A 17,691-nucleotide genomic window follows, 5' to 3' on the forward strand; every position below is an offset into this window, starting at 1 on the left:
TATTAATCTTCTGTTATTCTTTCTTTCTTTCTTTCTTTTCCAAAAGAAAAACAAATCCTGCGCACATAATATACCGAATACTCGTCTTTATGTATGTACTTCCAGTATTTGCGGTAAAGGTAAATGTCTTAGCAGTCAGGTAAAATAACCACCACCACCAAGTAAACTGGTACGGTATGTATGATTCCATTCTTATATTACGCATTGCATAGCCTACACCTATACCGCTTTCAAAATATACACAATCAATTATCGTCAAGTCGGCCGTCGGTGGGGTGCAATCCTATGTTCCGCCGGGTATTCTGCTACACTACAGTGATAAATTCGACATTTCAAACTTGATGTTGGTAAGTGTTGTAGCGAGAAATACATATTTTATTATCTCATGTAATTTTTATATCGAAAAAGGTGAGGGATAGATGAGTTTCGACACACGAGTTTGACTTCTGCGATTGCGGTAGATAGATATGTCAGTCCCGCGTGATTATATTCTTGTGTGTTTTAACTTCGATTTGGATCAAGATGAATACCGCAGCCTCTCCGGCCTCGCGCCTCAGCCTCGGGCTCAGCTCGGGCTCGCGCTCGGGCTCTGGCTCAAGCTCAGACAGAAAAAATAGCTTGCTTGGAGGAGTATTTAAAAAAAAAGGATTTTGTCTTTTTACGCTCTCCTCCAGGAGTGAGATTTATTGAAGCAAGGCATAACTTACTGATCTCATATTTCAAACCCTCGAATTTTTCCTATTTAATTATTCATTGGTCCGATTTATTTAAAACTTTCGCGATTCTGTTTTTCTTTATTTTTCTGCTTTCAAACAAACTTATAAAATACAAAGGTTGGATTGCCCTTTAAGGAGCTAGTATATGACTATACAATTTATATTCCTTTACACATGTACACTGTAGGCTAAATGAATAAGATTTAGGGCAAATGAAATGATAATCAGATTTACGTGGTGAGTTGTTGTTGACGAGGATGCAAAGAGACATGAGAGAGCGAGACTGAGACTCTGAGAGAGTGGAAGAAATCCATACTCCATAGGTAGGAAGAGGAGGTGGGTAGGGCAGCTAACAGTAACAGAGAAGAAAACATTAGAAAAGAAAGTAAATAGGCCTAAGGAGTAAGGTTATAATGTGATGCATACAATGCTGTTGAGTGGCTTGCACTGACTGGGGACAAAATAATATTTCAGTTTCATGTTCAATTGTTTGAATTCGAAAAGAATCACATTCTCATGTAGATCTAGTCTACATCATCTGGCTCCCCCTTGTTTTTTGGTTAATATGATTAATATCGTAATACGGCAGTATACTATATTCCATCATGGCTCATTATGTTAATGAGCGGTATTTAATATTTAAAGAACAACACTTTCATGAGTGTTCGCATGATAATATATTCTATGTTGAGAATTTAATTAAGTTCACATAGAAGTACAAATTTTCCATTTATTTTCTATTGATGCTCTATATTCTACATGGATATTTCTTTACTGATACTTATGGATACAGTCATACTTATATGGATTCTTCTTAAGCCTCTATTTTCAGTTCTAAATTCTTTCTTATTGTTCAGTTTGCCGGATCATGACCGGGTGGGTCAAACTTGGCAAAGTCACTTCTCCAGTACTTGTCCAGACTATTTTCAAAACTGTAGACACTAGCTGGCTGCATTAACTAGATCTTGTTTCCTTATTCATATGTAAAAGGAGTGTTTACATTTCTCAGTGATAAACCTTAGACTACATACAGCTTTTTACTAATTACTGTATCCTCTGGTTGGCCCATGCACCTGGCCTATTTAAAGTCTGGCACTATAATTTGTGTGTTTCTATCATATTTCCTCGTGCACAACAATACTGTAAGTGTCTGGAGTCTAAAGCCTACATTTGTAGGTTAACCTTTGCTCATATCATATAGAAGAATCTTATTCTCAGGGACAAATTTAGTGACCCTTCTTTGTACATTTTCTAATGCTTAAGTATGCTTTTTTTCATTTCCATAATAAACACAATACACCTGTAACCAAAATTAAGCTCTAGATATATATTATTGGATGTGAATGACACAGCTTTTAAAGCCTAGTTGTAGTTTGCAGTTAAATGTTAATAGTATTAGCTACATAATGTGGAAGAACATAGAGGTTTCACACAGGACCAAAACAACAACTTAGTATTCAAAGTGTTAGCAACAAGCCAGGCAAGCATTCATTTTCACTACAAGCCTCAAAGTTAATTGCATCTGCACGGCACGTAATAAGTGAGTACCCCAATGCTTGTAGTTATCATGCTAACCTTAAGATCGCTTCTGGTTTATCACTCCAATTTAAATTAAAGTTTTGTACCCTGGTACTTGGTGGGGTAATCCCTTTGGCTGCTCACTCAGGAAGCTATACTGGGATGGTCAAGTCGGTCAAGTGTGTCCGTATGGTCCTTTACGGTACTACAAGATAACTTTGAAGTCTAAGATTACGATCTAAAGTTAAAATTAATGGACTGTCCTGTCCTGTGAAGTGTGAACCCAACTATTATTGTCCAGGGGGGTGTTTCACAAAGATCCTAAGTTGAACTTAACTCTAAGTTGGACTTACAAATTATGGAGAGCCATTCGTAGCCTTAGAATAAAATATATTCAAAAGCAAAACCTCAAGTATTTTAGACTTTTCATAAATTCCACATCAAGAACATGAAATCTCCATGATAATAGAGAATATGAATGATTTGAATCAACATTTAATGCCTTTTAAAATAACTTTTACAAAATATTTCATAGATGCTAACGGCTTTCCATAATTGGTAAGTCCAACTTAGGATCTTTGTGAAACACCACCCAGATCAGATGGTAAGAGAGCACTCTGTCTCGGCATACATGTATACAAAACACCTATTCATTACGGGAGACAGGGAGAGTGTCTATTTGTCAACCTATTGAAAGCTGCTGTGGTGAGATTAATTTTATTCAAATACCAGCTTAACAATGGATACACTGTTTTTGGCCCTCAGTACATGTACATGTAGATGCTTTTAGATGCAGTGCACCTGTGTATTGTACAAAGTGAAAGTTTTTTTTTTTAAGTTGCTGCATTTTAATTTGTTTGTAATAGTTTCATTTGAATTTACAGCATTACATAACATGACTGCATGTATAGCGTAGTGAAACAAAAGCCTTAGTTTGCCCATGCAGGAACTTAATACCATTGCCTGTGTCCACTAAGGCTGTGCAGAACAGTGTAATGAGGTATTCGAGTACACTCCCAGGCTTACAAGCGAATACTCAAAATATTCGGACGCCATATTTTTTATTTTTATTTATTTTTATTTTTTTTTTATTTGATTTTTTAATTTATTTTTTCTTCTTTTTTTGTCACCACCATACATGTACCACTGGTACATGTACCGGTTCTTTCTCAGAACGAAACGGTTCCCTATCAGGAAGTAATACCTCCCTTGATGAACAGTAAAATATAATACAATATTATAAATATGCTAAATTACACTCAGTACATTAAAAATATAATAACATAATATAATAAGAAAATAAAATAAGAACAGTAAAACATAATACAATATTATAAATATGTTAAATTACACTTAGTACATTAAAAATATAATAACATAATGTAATAAGAAAATAAAATAAGAATAGTAAAACATTATACAATATTATAATATGCTAAATTACACTCAGTACATTAAAAATATAATAACAATCATAATGTAATAAGAAAATAAAATAAGAACAGTAAAACATAATACGATATTATAAATATGTTAAATTACACTCAGTACATTAAAAATATAATAACATAATGTATTAAGAAAATAAAATAAGAAAAAGTAACAACAATGATAAAAGGTATGATAAGATTACTGAATATAGAAGCTTGTGTAGGTGCTATCTTATATACATATTTATGTATGGTGTATGTGATATAACAAATAATCTGCACGTACTGTTAAGAAACACTAACAAAGCCCATGAATGTTTTGCTTACGATATTATTTTACGATACTATCTTAAAAGATAGATAAATATAAAACGAAATAAATATATATTTTTTTTTTTTTAAATCCAAAATTGAGAGATATAACACGTGCCGTAAAGTAATTTGGCGACAATAGTCAAATCACTGACTAATCGCCAATAACTCAAAACACAACAACAACAACTGGTGCCGTATCCCAGTATCACTGAAAACGCATGCAATTTTACTTTGAGTTGCAGTTGAAGGCGCCGATTTAATAATAATAATAATAATAACAGTAAACAATGCTGTTTTAAAAACCAAAGATGACTTTACCTCCGAGTCCAAACAGAAATCCGGACATTTGGTCACAGTTTCTGAGTGGTGAGTTTGGCAGTGCCTGAGTTGTGAAACATTTTTACCGACGGTACCATGCCAGCGGCCGCCGCTCTCCCTGGCACGGGTAAGCGTGGGCCTGGACAGTTTTTTTGTTTTTTTGTTTTTTTTTTGCGGCCGAATATTCGAGTAGTTGTCAACCGTGCGGGTACTCGAGCATTCGACTACCCGTCACAGCCTTAGTGTCCACTGTGATGTTCATGCATAGATGATCGCACATATCATGAATATTGGCTTCTTTATGCTACAGGTGCATACCAGTACTCTTTTTTTACCATAACCTTTGCATTAAAAATTAATTTTGTGATAATGCTTGTGTATCGGTTGATCATACATGTAGGTCTAGTTGCTGTTTGCTTTTGTTTGTTCTTGTCCAGTGCATTGATGTTTTATTCATAACTTACACCTGTTTTATTTACCGGTAATGCTTAAAGGTAATGCTTAAAAGACCGGTAGTGGTAAAATTGCGGTTCAAGGGTTTTGGGTGCAAAATATCCAACCAATATTGTTTAAATATTGCCTTTAGAGGTTTAGATGGCAATAGTTCAACCTAAATTTGCAAAAATGCTGAAATATATGCCCAAATGTTCGATGTTGAAGTGCATTCGCGATATCTATCCAGACCGGATCGATATGATAATTTAATATCGGAAGTAAGCAGTTTTCTGGCAAAATTTGTATCATCACGTATTAGTCAAAACATATTCTTTCACATGATTGGTAATAAGAGCTTCCATTTGAGAGGGGGGCGTTTCCAAAACTGGTCTATACCTTAAAGAAAAAAGGGGTTGACCCCAAACAACCGATTTCTATAGCCTTTTATTTGTAAGGTCATTGAACTATGAGTGGGTGGGTGTGTTTACCACAAAACTGCAACAAACAAGTGTTGTTTTCTTTGTTTACTGGAGCTTTTAGGGAGCTTTTTAGCTGCTATGCTCCAATGAAACTATTTTATAGTGTAAAGGAGAGAGGATTAAAGCCCGACAGTGATGAATATTCCAGCCTTTCAGCCTTTTTTAAAATAAAAATTCATAAACAGGTTTACTACTACTACTACTACTACTAGTACGGTACTAGTCATTAGTCATGTATGTTTACGAAACCTGACAGTTATTAACAAAAAATTACCAACAACAACAAGGGTTCACACAGGAGTGACGGTGACCTCATTTTCAAATTACCGATATACACGTACAAGCTGGGGTAAACTTGCAACTGCAAGACTGCAAGGCACATACATGTAGCTTTGAGGGAGAACCCGCCCCCTGTAATTCTTCATTAACGTGAAGCTCGACAGGCCTGTCTTCATCAGCTCGAGTTTGCCAAATAACCCGCTATTTTCAGACTCAGGATATAATCCTGAAGCTTGAAATTGCGTCTTTACCAGACGTACACGCTTATGACAAACTAGATTTAAAGGGCGCGAATTAGCCCGCTATTTCCCAAATAGCGGTATATTTTTTAAACAAGACCAAGATTTTTCTTGGATATTTTCTTGATCAAATATCCCGCTAATTGCAACTGCGGGCTGATGAAGACGCAAATTAACTGGGTATTTTGCAATCGGGATAGTTAAAATAGCGGGTCATTTACCAAACTTGGGCTGATGAGGACAGGCCTATTGATCTGTATGAGGAGAGTCCTTGAAGATGGAGAGGTCTCGATTCATTTTTTTCCTTCGTTACAGCTGGGTATACCGGTATATACCCCAAGGGCCAAGGCTCAGTGCAAAATTAGCTCCTTCACTTTGGAGGATGGAGAAGAGTTTCTGTCTAATTTTAGGTTACCGGTACTGGGTAGTCGTGTGCATGTCCTAGCTAGCACTCGCAGTAGATCTCTTCCTTCCTATCCAAAAATCTTGTGAGTTTTACACAGTGAAAGCAGTGGTTTACCTAAAAATAGACAGGCTTCATATTAAACATACATTTACAACATAATTTTATCAGTACATGTTAAATGTGTCTAAGTACATCAGTGTATATTATAGATACTTGATCATTTTGCTTGCATGTATCTCTTTTTATAACCTGTTCAGACTATTGGAAATTTAAATGAACCTTGTGTAAAGAAACATAAAGAAACATGTAAAGAATCCTCTTATAGCGAAAGAAGCATACAAACTAGATAACAACAATAAAGAAACTCGTTTTGATGAGGTCAGTTGACCTGAAAGCTGCCCAATCATGAGTGCGAGGTCATGCTAAGCCCTGCCCAGTTTAGTGTAGAAGGGAATGCTGATTCTTTATCGAGTTTTCGTTCAAAACGATTTAATTACTTATTAAATACAGCTGTACCAGTTTAACTGTATGATAAGCTGCCATCAGGATTATTTCTACAAGGTACGAGGTACTGGATGTACAAATTTATATACAGTGTATTGGTAGTCTGAATGAAGGGTTTAATTTTAGTTCTTGAAGAAAAGCCAATGTAATGTATATCCCATAGAGCAAGCCAGGCATTCAAAACCAGTTCGGACTGAAGGGATAGTACACAATGTAATCTAATAGGGCATTTGTTTGTCGGTGGTAATTGCTACCAGAGATGGTATTATTTTAGGATCAGTTGTGATGCCCATTGCCCAATGCAGCGTCACATTCTCCAGTATGTGTACACAATGGACATTATAATGCCAAACTGTGCATACAGTATTTGCCTGCGACAGGGTCTCATGGTATCTATTTGATTTGAGATACATTGTACATGTAACAGACATGTTTGATTTAAAAAAAAAAACCCACATCCACATGTACAAACCCACATTCATTAACTTTGCATGAATTGAATCTATTGGGACCACACACCAAAAAGAAAAAATAGTTTGACTTATATATGCAAAATGCTACTTGGGAAGTGTAAAAAAACGTTCACATGTTTTGCATAATTTGGTTCTAAAAATCTATTCAACCTGGGGAAAATTCGACTTTTGCGACTTTGAGTTATATGCAGAGTTGACTGTTTTAGTGTTTACATGTATGTGTGTCCTTCATTGTATTAGTTCCTTATTCTCTTTTGAGTAAATAAATCTTTAAATTTTTAAAATAAACTCCCCACCATTGCAGAACTCCATGATCTTCCCTTGTAATGTGAAAACATACTGATTGGCGATATTCTTTTTTGGAGAACAGTCGCTTCAGCTTCTTCATTATTAGACAGAAATAACCGTCTGGTAGGGGTCATTCTTTAATAAAACTGACATTTGTATAGAGGTGGTCAGAGGAGCCAGATGTAATCTCAGCAGAGATGCATGAAATATTTGTGATCTTTTTCTCTTCAAGATCCATCAGACCGAGGAATTATTTAGACAGCTGATTGCCATCCTGTGGACAGCATCCCACCAGCTCACAGTAGGAAACCATTATATTTCATCTTTCATGAGTATTAGCTTGCAATCTTCAACTCCTCGTCGCACAGTTCAGTTATTCCCATGTATGGGAAAGTCCATAGCAATCAAAATAGTTGAGTTACCTTGTACATGTTGCTACTGGTTGGGGGGAGGAAAAGAAAAAGAAAAAAAAAAAAGAAAATCCTTTTTTTCCCCTTCTGTCCATTAGTCTGTTTGATTGTTTTCTGTTTGTTTTGTTTGGTTTCTTTTATGAATTTATTTTTGTATAATATAGAAAAGAAACCCTTTAAATTGCTTTAATGAACAAAATTTCTTTCTCAATTAGGCCCTACATGTAAGTGCTTCTGAAGATATAATTTGGTGCTACATGTAAATCGCTCTCTACTCCCCCCTTTTTTCTTCTTCTTTTTTAAAAAAAAATTGCTGCAAGCTACATGTTTGATGTACATGTATAATCCAAAGGGAGTCAGACTGGTCAGTTTTATTGATCTGACGTCCAAGAGACTTGCATACAGTACATTGCCTTCGGTGGAGCTTACATTGGGAAGGCCTACATGTATCAATATTACCAATGTTGGAAATATGTTTGAGGCATAACTACTCTACGTTTCAACGTACATGTAAACATGAAGCTATTCAAAGCATATCTCAGGACTACTGAACTTTCAGGATTTTTTTATAGATCCCCTTCTTATTTGCATATATCGCTAATTCATAGTCTAAAGCACTCCATGATGTGATGACTTTCAAAGATTTAATTTTTGAAATCTCTGGCTGTGTCTGAAGCAGCGAAAGGAAAGAGCCTACATGTACCGTATGTTGTATGCTGTCAGTATAGTCTTATAGAAAGAGAGAAATGGATCATGATGACGGAGGAAACCAGAAAGATAATTGTCTGGCTTATTTGTAATATGATTCATTAGCGAGTCCAAATTAGAAATTATCAGAATTAGAATTTATGAAATTGAATCACTATGTGACGCACATGCTTTATATATGGCTATTGCGATTTCATTTCTCACTGGTTGTGTGGATGTGTGTCATTTGCAAACTGAATGTACATACATGTAATAGCCTGATCACTTTGACATGTGTACATTTATACTGAAATGACATGAAAGTCACATTCATTTCCTTCTGACAAAAATAATGTTTAAAGTGTAACCCATTAACATTGCAAACAAGGAGGTGTTTCCCCCAAAGCAGAAATTGAATCGGGAATACCAGGAACAGATAAAAATAGATTACAGTATTAAAGAGGATCATTGTGTATCTAACACTCCTTTCTTTTTCCCTTTTTTTTTTGTTTGTCTTGTTTGTCTGTTTGTTTTTATTTTTTTCACATCAGAATAATTATATTAAGAATAGGAAAGAGGATGTGGTAGATCGGAAGAGGGGGAGGAAGAATGTTATTTGTATCGGACTATTAGTATCAGTTGACATTGCGGGATAAATTGGTTTCAAAGTGATATTGGCAATTAAGTCACAGGTAGCAGATACATGTACTGTAACTTGTAGTTTTAAAATATTTAAGGTGTCACAGATATATGAAGTTTAATGTTTGTTTAAAGCCATTATGTGGAATCCTACAGAAAACCTTCAGCTTATCTCTCATTCTTGTTCCTTACACTATTCCTATTCTGCAATCACAGACTCTAACTTGACACTTTACCAATATTCCTAAAGCTTTTCTGCCTTGAGCAGAGCCTACAAATTTCAGTCTCTGTCTGTGTTTGCTAAAGTACAGAGCCTACTGTAGTCTATAGTGCAGACACTGTTACGTCCAACTACTGGTGAGGGTTTTTGTCTGCAAACTACACTATTCCCATCCCAACATTTTATATCAATTATCATCAGCCTCTTAAGCATTTGAGTTTATGGTTGGCTACTTTAAAATATTGTCTGGCTGTGTTGGCTCAAATATATAGTCTACTGTAGTCTTTTACTGCAGACACCGTTACACACAGCTACTTTCAAGTGTTTATACCTGCAAACTACATGTACAAGTACACTACTCCCTTCCCAACATTTTATCAATTATCATGAGCCTCTTTAGCATTTCAGTTTATGGCTGGCTACTTTGAGAATATTGATTTGAAAGTGTCAATCAATATTCATCTGACAGTGGACTGTCTAATGGGAAGGTGCTAACAGACTGCGGCGAGTGAATGCAACCCTGAGGGACATTCACAGAAACCACTGGACTGTGTGTGTCTCCCAGACGCATCTATTATACCATCCTTTTGTTTTTACAATCAGTTTTTAACACTGTATTTAGACTGCCAGAATTCATTGTATAGCCAATGTGCATGTATATGTGAGTATCATATTTAGCTACCCGTATATGAAAAGTAATTATCTTTTTTTCTTATATTCTGTATGTCATATGTACAGAAACAGCAAATAACAAGACATTGTATAACAAAGTGCTTATTTGAGCATCGTTTTGAATTAAACATATCTGTAATCATCGATGTATTATGCGCTATATAAATGCGGAATATTATTATTATTATCAGGGTTCCACTCAAGTCTTATTTTATGGTTGCAAAAATCACTCTGTAGAGGTAAAGTGCCAAGGTTATAAATTATGATTATTGGATCAGCAATGGAGCATGGAAAATTAGATGTCATGGATGAGAGGATATTTGTATCATCTAGATTCATCATGAACAGCAAGGTACATGTAGGGTATTTGATGGAACCATATTTTAGAAGGAGAAAGAGAAAAGGATTTTGTGCTATAGATATACATGTACATGTAGAAGATATTACTTGGAATATATACAATGTAGCTGTACTAGGAAGAATAGAGCTTCCTCAAAAGGAGAAAGAGTGGAACATCACCATCTTCAGCATCATCATCATCATCATCATCATCATCACAGGGCCCACTAATACCAATGCAATGTTGAAAGGGCATCCAGTCGACCTGTTAAGATATTTTTTATGAAAATAAATGAAATATATCATCATCATCATCATCATTTTATTCCACTTTCATTCAATTTTTGTTCTCAACATATTTCATATCCTCTACAAAGGTACAAACTATCTGTTCAGTCATGAAAAACATTTCATACCCTGAGCCTCTGCCTCCCAGTCAGGATTTTTTTTAAATCTTTAATTTCAAATCAGGATGAAGAGAAATATGAGATAGATCCATCAACCAAACTATGGACTATTTTAAAATGTTGCAGTTCCAGTCCCAGTTCCAGATAGTACTGGGGAATTGTGCATTAAACTACAGCATGGCTGCTCTGCACAATCTGCTAGAAAGCAGAGACATGCGATCGATTGTGTGCCCTTCAATGCAGGAAATAATGAAGGCTTAATCATACATTTCCCCTATCAAGTACAGCTTTATAAATACCGGTACCGGTAATGTATTTATTTGAAAGGAATTTGTATTGTAACAATTGAATTCCAATCCTTCTTTGGGGGCTGATGTGTGTACTCTGTAGGGGACATATCATCATTGGCCAGAATTCAAAGCTGATGAATTATTTTCATATCTCTTTCTTGTCATTGTTAGCTTTGATGTTGAACTTTGCTCCAAAGGATACAATGCACAAGGAGTCGTCTTGTATACAACCCATGTACAGTGTCATGACTTTGACATGTATGTGTATACATGTACATAAACTGTATACAACATGTCTATGCATGTATATCAAGTACACGTACATACATGTACTGTATCTGGTCTTAATACAGGAATTGTTTTATATTTGCCGAGAAATAGGAGTCTTTGTCCGATGTTTCTTATCTTGTGCCTATTTAGAAATATATGTACAAATTTTTAAACGCAACTTTCAGGCAAAATTAGTAAAGGACAAGGTCATATTATATAATGAATATAACAAATATTTCTTTATGTTGTCCATTTGGCAACATCTACCGTAAGTCATAAAGAGGGGTACAAATCACTACAGTAAATCTTTCAAATAAAAATGTAGAGAAAAAAAAATGTAAGCATAGGCATTAGAATTGTTTGGAGGCAACATGATCAATAAAGTATTGTTTGTTGTATGGTATGGGCCAAGGTTAATTTTATTGTATGGGAAACTTTTGAAGTCAGCAATAGTTGCTTTGATACATTAGCTGAATAGCTGTGGTAAATTTAGCACATAGGGCCTGCCTTCATCAGACCGAAGTTGCAAAATAAACTGCTATTTTCAGACTCAGAATATTTTCCCGAAGCACAAAATTGCGTTTTCACCAGACCGATAAGCTCATCACAAACTAGCTCGAACGGACACAAATTAGCCCGCTATTTCCCAAGACCAAGGTTTCTCAAAAAATTTTCTTGACCTACATGTAATAGCCCACAAATTGCAACTGCGGGCTGATGAAGACGAAAATTAGCTGGCTCATTTGAGATCGGGCTAGTTATAACAGCGTGTTAGTTTGCAACTTCGGTCTGATGATAACAGGCCTGTTAAAGGTGTCTTATCTCTGAGAATATTTTATTGTTGACTACTGTGAAGTAAGACTGATGTAATTCAAACATAGTGTTATCAGTGCTGTACATGTACACTGTATATTTTGATATGATGCCTTACCATAACATGAATGTCATATTTATTCAGGTGCTTTCTGTTGCTACATGTAGATGCTCTTTGTTGTGTTTTTGTTTTGGATGAAAATTGATGAAATCGTAACATCTTGTGGTATTCTATTGAAGTCAACTTTAACTTGACTTCTTTTAAAGTCGGCTTCTTAGGAAAACACAAAATTTGATTTCGATTTACAATCATAAATATCTTGATAATCAGACAGACGATCGGCTTGTACAAGTCATGGGATTCCTGACTGACCCAAAGTTTGATAATTATGATTGCAGCATGAGCAAAATCCAGGATTTTGTTTCAGAATCTGAGGCAAATGTTACTGAGTCACTTTAAATTAATTGTCATATATTTTCTTCATTTATACACAGAATCAACTAAAGAAAAGGCCTCGTCATGCCGTAGGAGAGGAATTACAAGGAAGCTAAAGCAATCACCCTGTGCATTTAAGGCTGGTGTTCCAGAATCTTCAACAACTTGCCGTTGTCATGGTACCTTAAACATCGACACGAGGAGGAGAGAGGGAGTCGGATGCTATAGGTGTTCTCACCGAAGCTTGGAAGTGATTGAAACGACACTACTTGCCGTCAATCTTAAACGTTGTTAAGGACGAGGGGGTGTTCAAACGTGAAGAGGATACATGCCATTCCCACACATTCTCAATAGAAATCACATGATCACTTTGCTCGTTGTCCATGACACAGAAAAAGCAACCCACTTCTTTGAAATTGAATGATAAAGAGTGGGAATAAGGGCCACAGCAGATACCCATCGTTTCTATTATTACTGCCCACAAAACACAATATCAAATCAAGAATCTTATCAAAACAAGTCGGCCGCTTCTCCAGCTCCGCATAAAGGTCCAGAGGCAAACCGCGGCGTGTTTTTTCTGGAAGGAGGTCAAAGAATAATCCTTGGTGGATGCGATGGAAATAATAGAGGGATAATTTTGGAGTTGTAATTGTGTGGTTTCATTGGAAAATGGGTTACCTTTGTGATTTTCCCTGAACTGTGTTTGGTTGATTAGATTGAAAATACACCAAGAATGATGTTGGATTAATAGTAAAGCGATATAGAGGAGCAACTGCTACAACTAATCTTGCTTTCTAAAACCAAAGAGAACCAACAACCAACTGATAGTCTTGTTACATCAGAACTCTTTGTGTGATTAAATTGCATTCTAACAGAGGAGCATTGTACTGAAAATAAACCTGGACGATAGCTTAATACAGAAAGTCTCATGAATAATGGATGAAGAAGGGGCTCCACTCTCTCAAGGAATTTGACACACACCATTGAAGAGGATCGCTGCAAACATGCTTCAAGTCAAGAGTAGAATCCGGTGAATTTGACAACTAAACTCTTCAGATCACCATCACTGCTCATTTTTGGAACAGTGAACATCACGCTTTGCCATGGATAAAATCAACGTTCTCCTGTGAATTTTATGAATATTTCTTCTTTGCAACCAACATCGCTGCATTTACATGTAGAAAGGCAACACAGAGAACTACAGCTACATGTACATACTCATGCAACATATTTCTAGAATGACTCAGAAGTTATCAAAGTAAACAATAGGAGAGATTATTTTGATTATGCCTTCGTCAAATTCTTGAGATTTTGAAAAAACAAATTTGCTAGAGATTTTCATTGTCTATCATCATGGCCGCTTGGGTGAAGGAAAACTTTAATCGAGTCAGACCTCGTTCGCAGTCTTCGAGAAACATTTTCAAACCTGGAAATACAACGTCGGTCATCTTCTCAAAGGGACTTCTGAACGCACCTGGAGATAACAACTGCTTTCTGAACAGTGCTGTACAGGTAAATATTACCATATATTACTCAATATTACCACATGTATTACCATATATTACTCAATATTACCATATATTACTCAATATTACCATATATTACTCATATTATATGATATTATATCTCAACAAAAAATTATTCAATGTACAGTAGTCAAAAGGTCGAATGTACTACCGGAGGTGTTTAAAAAAACTTCTTTTGAGTCATGATAAGTGAAAGATGTATCTAACACAATGTACAAACTTTAATAGACTTTGCTCATTACAAAGTTGAAGATGGCATTATATATTTTGAGCTAGTAAAATAACGCTTCTCAAAATATCATTTATGTATGCACTAGTGTCTTATGATACTCAGAAGATTTGATGTCCTTTGTTTGTAATAAGGTGCAAATGTAATTTCAAATTCATACATGTATCATTATGTGGGAACTATTATTTTAAGAAAATAACTAGGAACTTACATGTACTCAAAAAAGGTCTTTATTGTGTACAGTTTGGCTTGATATTTATTGGCATAAGTTTTATGTTTAGAGTTAATCAATTTAAAAAAAAAAAGAGTCAACATTTTTGTTATGCCTGTTATACAGTACACCATATTGGTTCCTGTTCACAACTTCACATACAACCTCAAGAATGTATTTTAAATGGAAAGTATGCATTAGATGCTTTCAAAGATCTATATTAATTAAGCATGACAAAATCAATTACTGGTGAATAATTAAATGATCCAATGGTCCATTAACTTTAATAGATTGCAGGTGTGCCAAAAATATTGTTGCTATATTATTGACCTCTCATTTTTGTACTTTCATTGTTTTTGTTTTGACTGCATGGATAATTAACCCATAGCAGTACAGTGCCTCCTTTTAGTGACATTTTTGATCCAGAATGCTAAGAATTGCACTTTATATATGAGCAGAAAGAGCTAAAAATCACAGACAAGTTTGAGTCTATTTCCAGTGCAGTACGTTGTGTCGTTTTCAAATGAGAGCGATTTAATGTGTAAAAATGTACTCACCATTTTCGTGTACACATTGGCAATTTTTCAGTTTGATTTTGCAATTTTCATTTTACATTGGATTCATTGAATAAACATTTCTTCTTCTTATTTCAAACTATGTACAGTAGTAGTGGACAATAAGAATAATCCTTACCAATTTGAGGAGTGAAAAACTGATTCATTTAGACCATGAGAAAACTCTGAACTGCAAAGGGTTGAAAATGGGGTGAAAATAGGGTGAGAGAGGAAAGCTAGAGGTTGTTTGATTTTGGTTCTGCATTTTTTAACATAATAAAAAGTAATATACAAACTAGGTTCATACAGTATAAATATTATTAACAAAAGTCAAAATACATATATAATTGCATCATAATATATGACTCAATTGCCAGGGGTACATAATTACACCTTTGAAAAAAAACATACCGGTAGTACTTGTCAACATATTATTTCAAAATTGTACAATGCGAAAGTCAAAATACATACATGTATATAATCGTATCATAATACAAATAAATTTACATAGTTATACTTTTCAAAAAATTTATGATTTTGACACTTGACAACATGTACATGTATCATGTCAAAATTGACAAATGCAGGAGACTGACATCTTAAGCTAGAGCTTGAACGTGATTATGGCCTCATGTTGCCAATACATCATACACTGTATGTAATGGATGATGCAGAGGATTACGCACGATCAGCTGATTCATTGTGTTTGTGGCACGCTATAACCAATGTTTGTTCATTCAATCAATGGAGTAGTACGGTGTACTATTTTGTGGTTTGTTTGATTTGAATAGACGAAGAGAGGGCCGAAGAGAAAGCTCTCCTACATGTAGCATTCCAATGAAGTGATACATGTCTATCATCTACATCTATCTGTATTCTGTAATGACGTTATTTTTAACTTATGATGTAATACATGTACATGTACATGTATCTGTAGAGTGGAGTACAGATTACCATGCATAGTGTACATCTGGATGTGTAACAACTAGATCATTCATACCCTTTGTAAATTTGATGTTTGTTGTGTTTTTCGTAACTCAAGAACGAAAGGTGGACTGGTTGAACTAGGGTCTCTGTCGATAAATTTAGTACTGTACTGTATGCTTTCTTATTCTTAAGAAAAATAAATCAGGATAAAGCAATTTTTCACAATTTTCAAAATTGGTATTATATGAACAATTCAGTTGTAAGCTGTACTGTACATGTTCAGTAGGCCTGTATCAATTTTTGTTAAGTTTTTGTTTTAATAATAATGTAAAAATACATTTGTCCCTTGCTGTATGTATAGATTTGCATGCATGACCATTGACTTTATCTTTAATGTAGATCTTGTCTACATTCTATTTAAAAAATAGAAAGCATTATTTGAATTCATTTTTGCCGTACATGTACATACATGTACATGTAGTGGTGACGATAAGATAGATTATAAAGAGAGATAAATAGTGGTGACGATAAGATAGATAGTGATAAAGAGAGATAAATAGTGGTGACGATGAGCTGTAACAGCACCAAAGTGACAATGCACAATGGCTAGAGCACATGGAAGAGAAATTAAAAGAGAGCGTGTACTCTTTTCCCATCTCATCAACACACCAAAGCATTCAATTGTGCAGGAACATACAATTGAGGGAATCCTCTTTGCTATGAGCCATTAGGTATATCTGTAATCCATGTAAATGGCACTCCTGGGAGAAGGCATTACTTTTGTCTGAGTAGTTTTAATCACTAAATTGCTTGATATACTCCAAATGGTTATACCACGAAATGACAATTTAAGCCGCTTGATCGGAACAAAATGAACCCATCTCTCGCATAATATACATTTGACTATTTTCTAGATTCCATTTAAGCAGGGCTACATTTACACAGGTAATTTCAAAATGCATCTAAATGGGATACACACTATTTGATTGTAAAGGTAGTAGATTTGATGGTTCAAGAACTGATTAGTTTAATCACTAAATTGATAAACACCAAATGGTTATACCACAAAATAACAATTTAAGCCACTTGATTGGAACAAAACGAACCCATCTCTCGCATGCATTTGACTATTTTCTAGATTACAACAAGCTTACACATGTAATTTCAAAATGCATCTAAATGGGATACACACTATTTGATTGTAAAGGTCGTGGATGTAATGGTTCAAGAACAGTTCACGATATTTTGAAGGGCTAACTACTTATAAATCTATTTTGGAAATTTTATTTCCGCTCCTCCATCGTTGAAAAAATAAAAATGAAAAATGAACCACTGTGGATGAAAATTACTATTACATACAACAAAAATTTGCCAATTTGTACATGAAAATAGTGAATACCGGTATGATCTTCACACTGTGATGCCAATTAAAGACTGTAATGATTACATACAAACAATTAAATAATTCTTATTTATGTACAGCGCAATGAACGTATACTACATTGAAAATTTTGTTGTTTTAATATTTGTTCTTTCTGCTCATGCATGTAATGTATCATTCCTATAATTCTAGGTCAAAGGTTATGTTAAAAGGTCACTAAAAGGAGATACTGAACTGCTACATGTATGTATCTGGGTTGAATAAGCCTTTTTTTTAAGAT

At 34.9% G+C, this 17,691-nt stretch overlaps 1 protein-coding gene across 4 annotated transcripts in view; it reads left to right on the forward strand.

Annotated features, from left to right (window-relative positions):
• The first annotated feature begins 230 nt into the window (after positions 1 to 230).
• LOC575657 overlaps positions 231 to 17,691 on the forward strand; it is a 43,289-nt gene continuing 25,828 nt past the window's right edge. For 3 of the 4 annotated variants that reach the window (XM_030979500.1, XM_030979502.1, XM_030979501.1), the window contains exons 1-2: positions 232 to 347; positions 12,643 to 14,095. In XM_030979500.1, coding sequence (XP_030835360.1) covers positions 13,937 to 14,095 — 159 coding nt within the window. In that variant the 5' untranslated portion in view covers positions 232 to 347; positions 12,643 to 13,936. Of the gene's footprint in view, positions 348 to 12,642; positions 14,096 to 17,691 lie in introns of all 4 variants that reach the window. The other variant, XM_030979499.1, reaches the window with a different exon arrangement.

The sequence above is a fragment of the Strongylocentrotus purpuratus genome, unplaced genomic scaffold (assembly GCF_000002235.5).
Source record: "Strongylocentrotus purpuratus isolate Spur 01 unplaced genomic scaffold, Spur_5.0 spur5_scaffold_10, whole genome shotgun sequence".
Taxonomy (NCBI): Eukaryota; Metazoa; Echinodermata; class Echinoidea; order Camarodonta; family Strongylocentrotidae; genus Strongylocentrotus; species Strongylocentrotus purpuratus.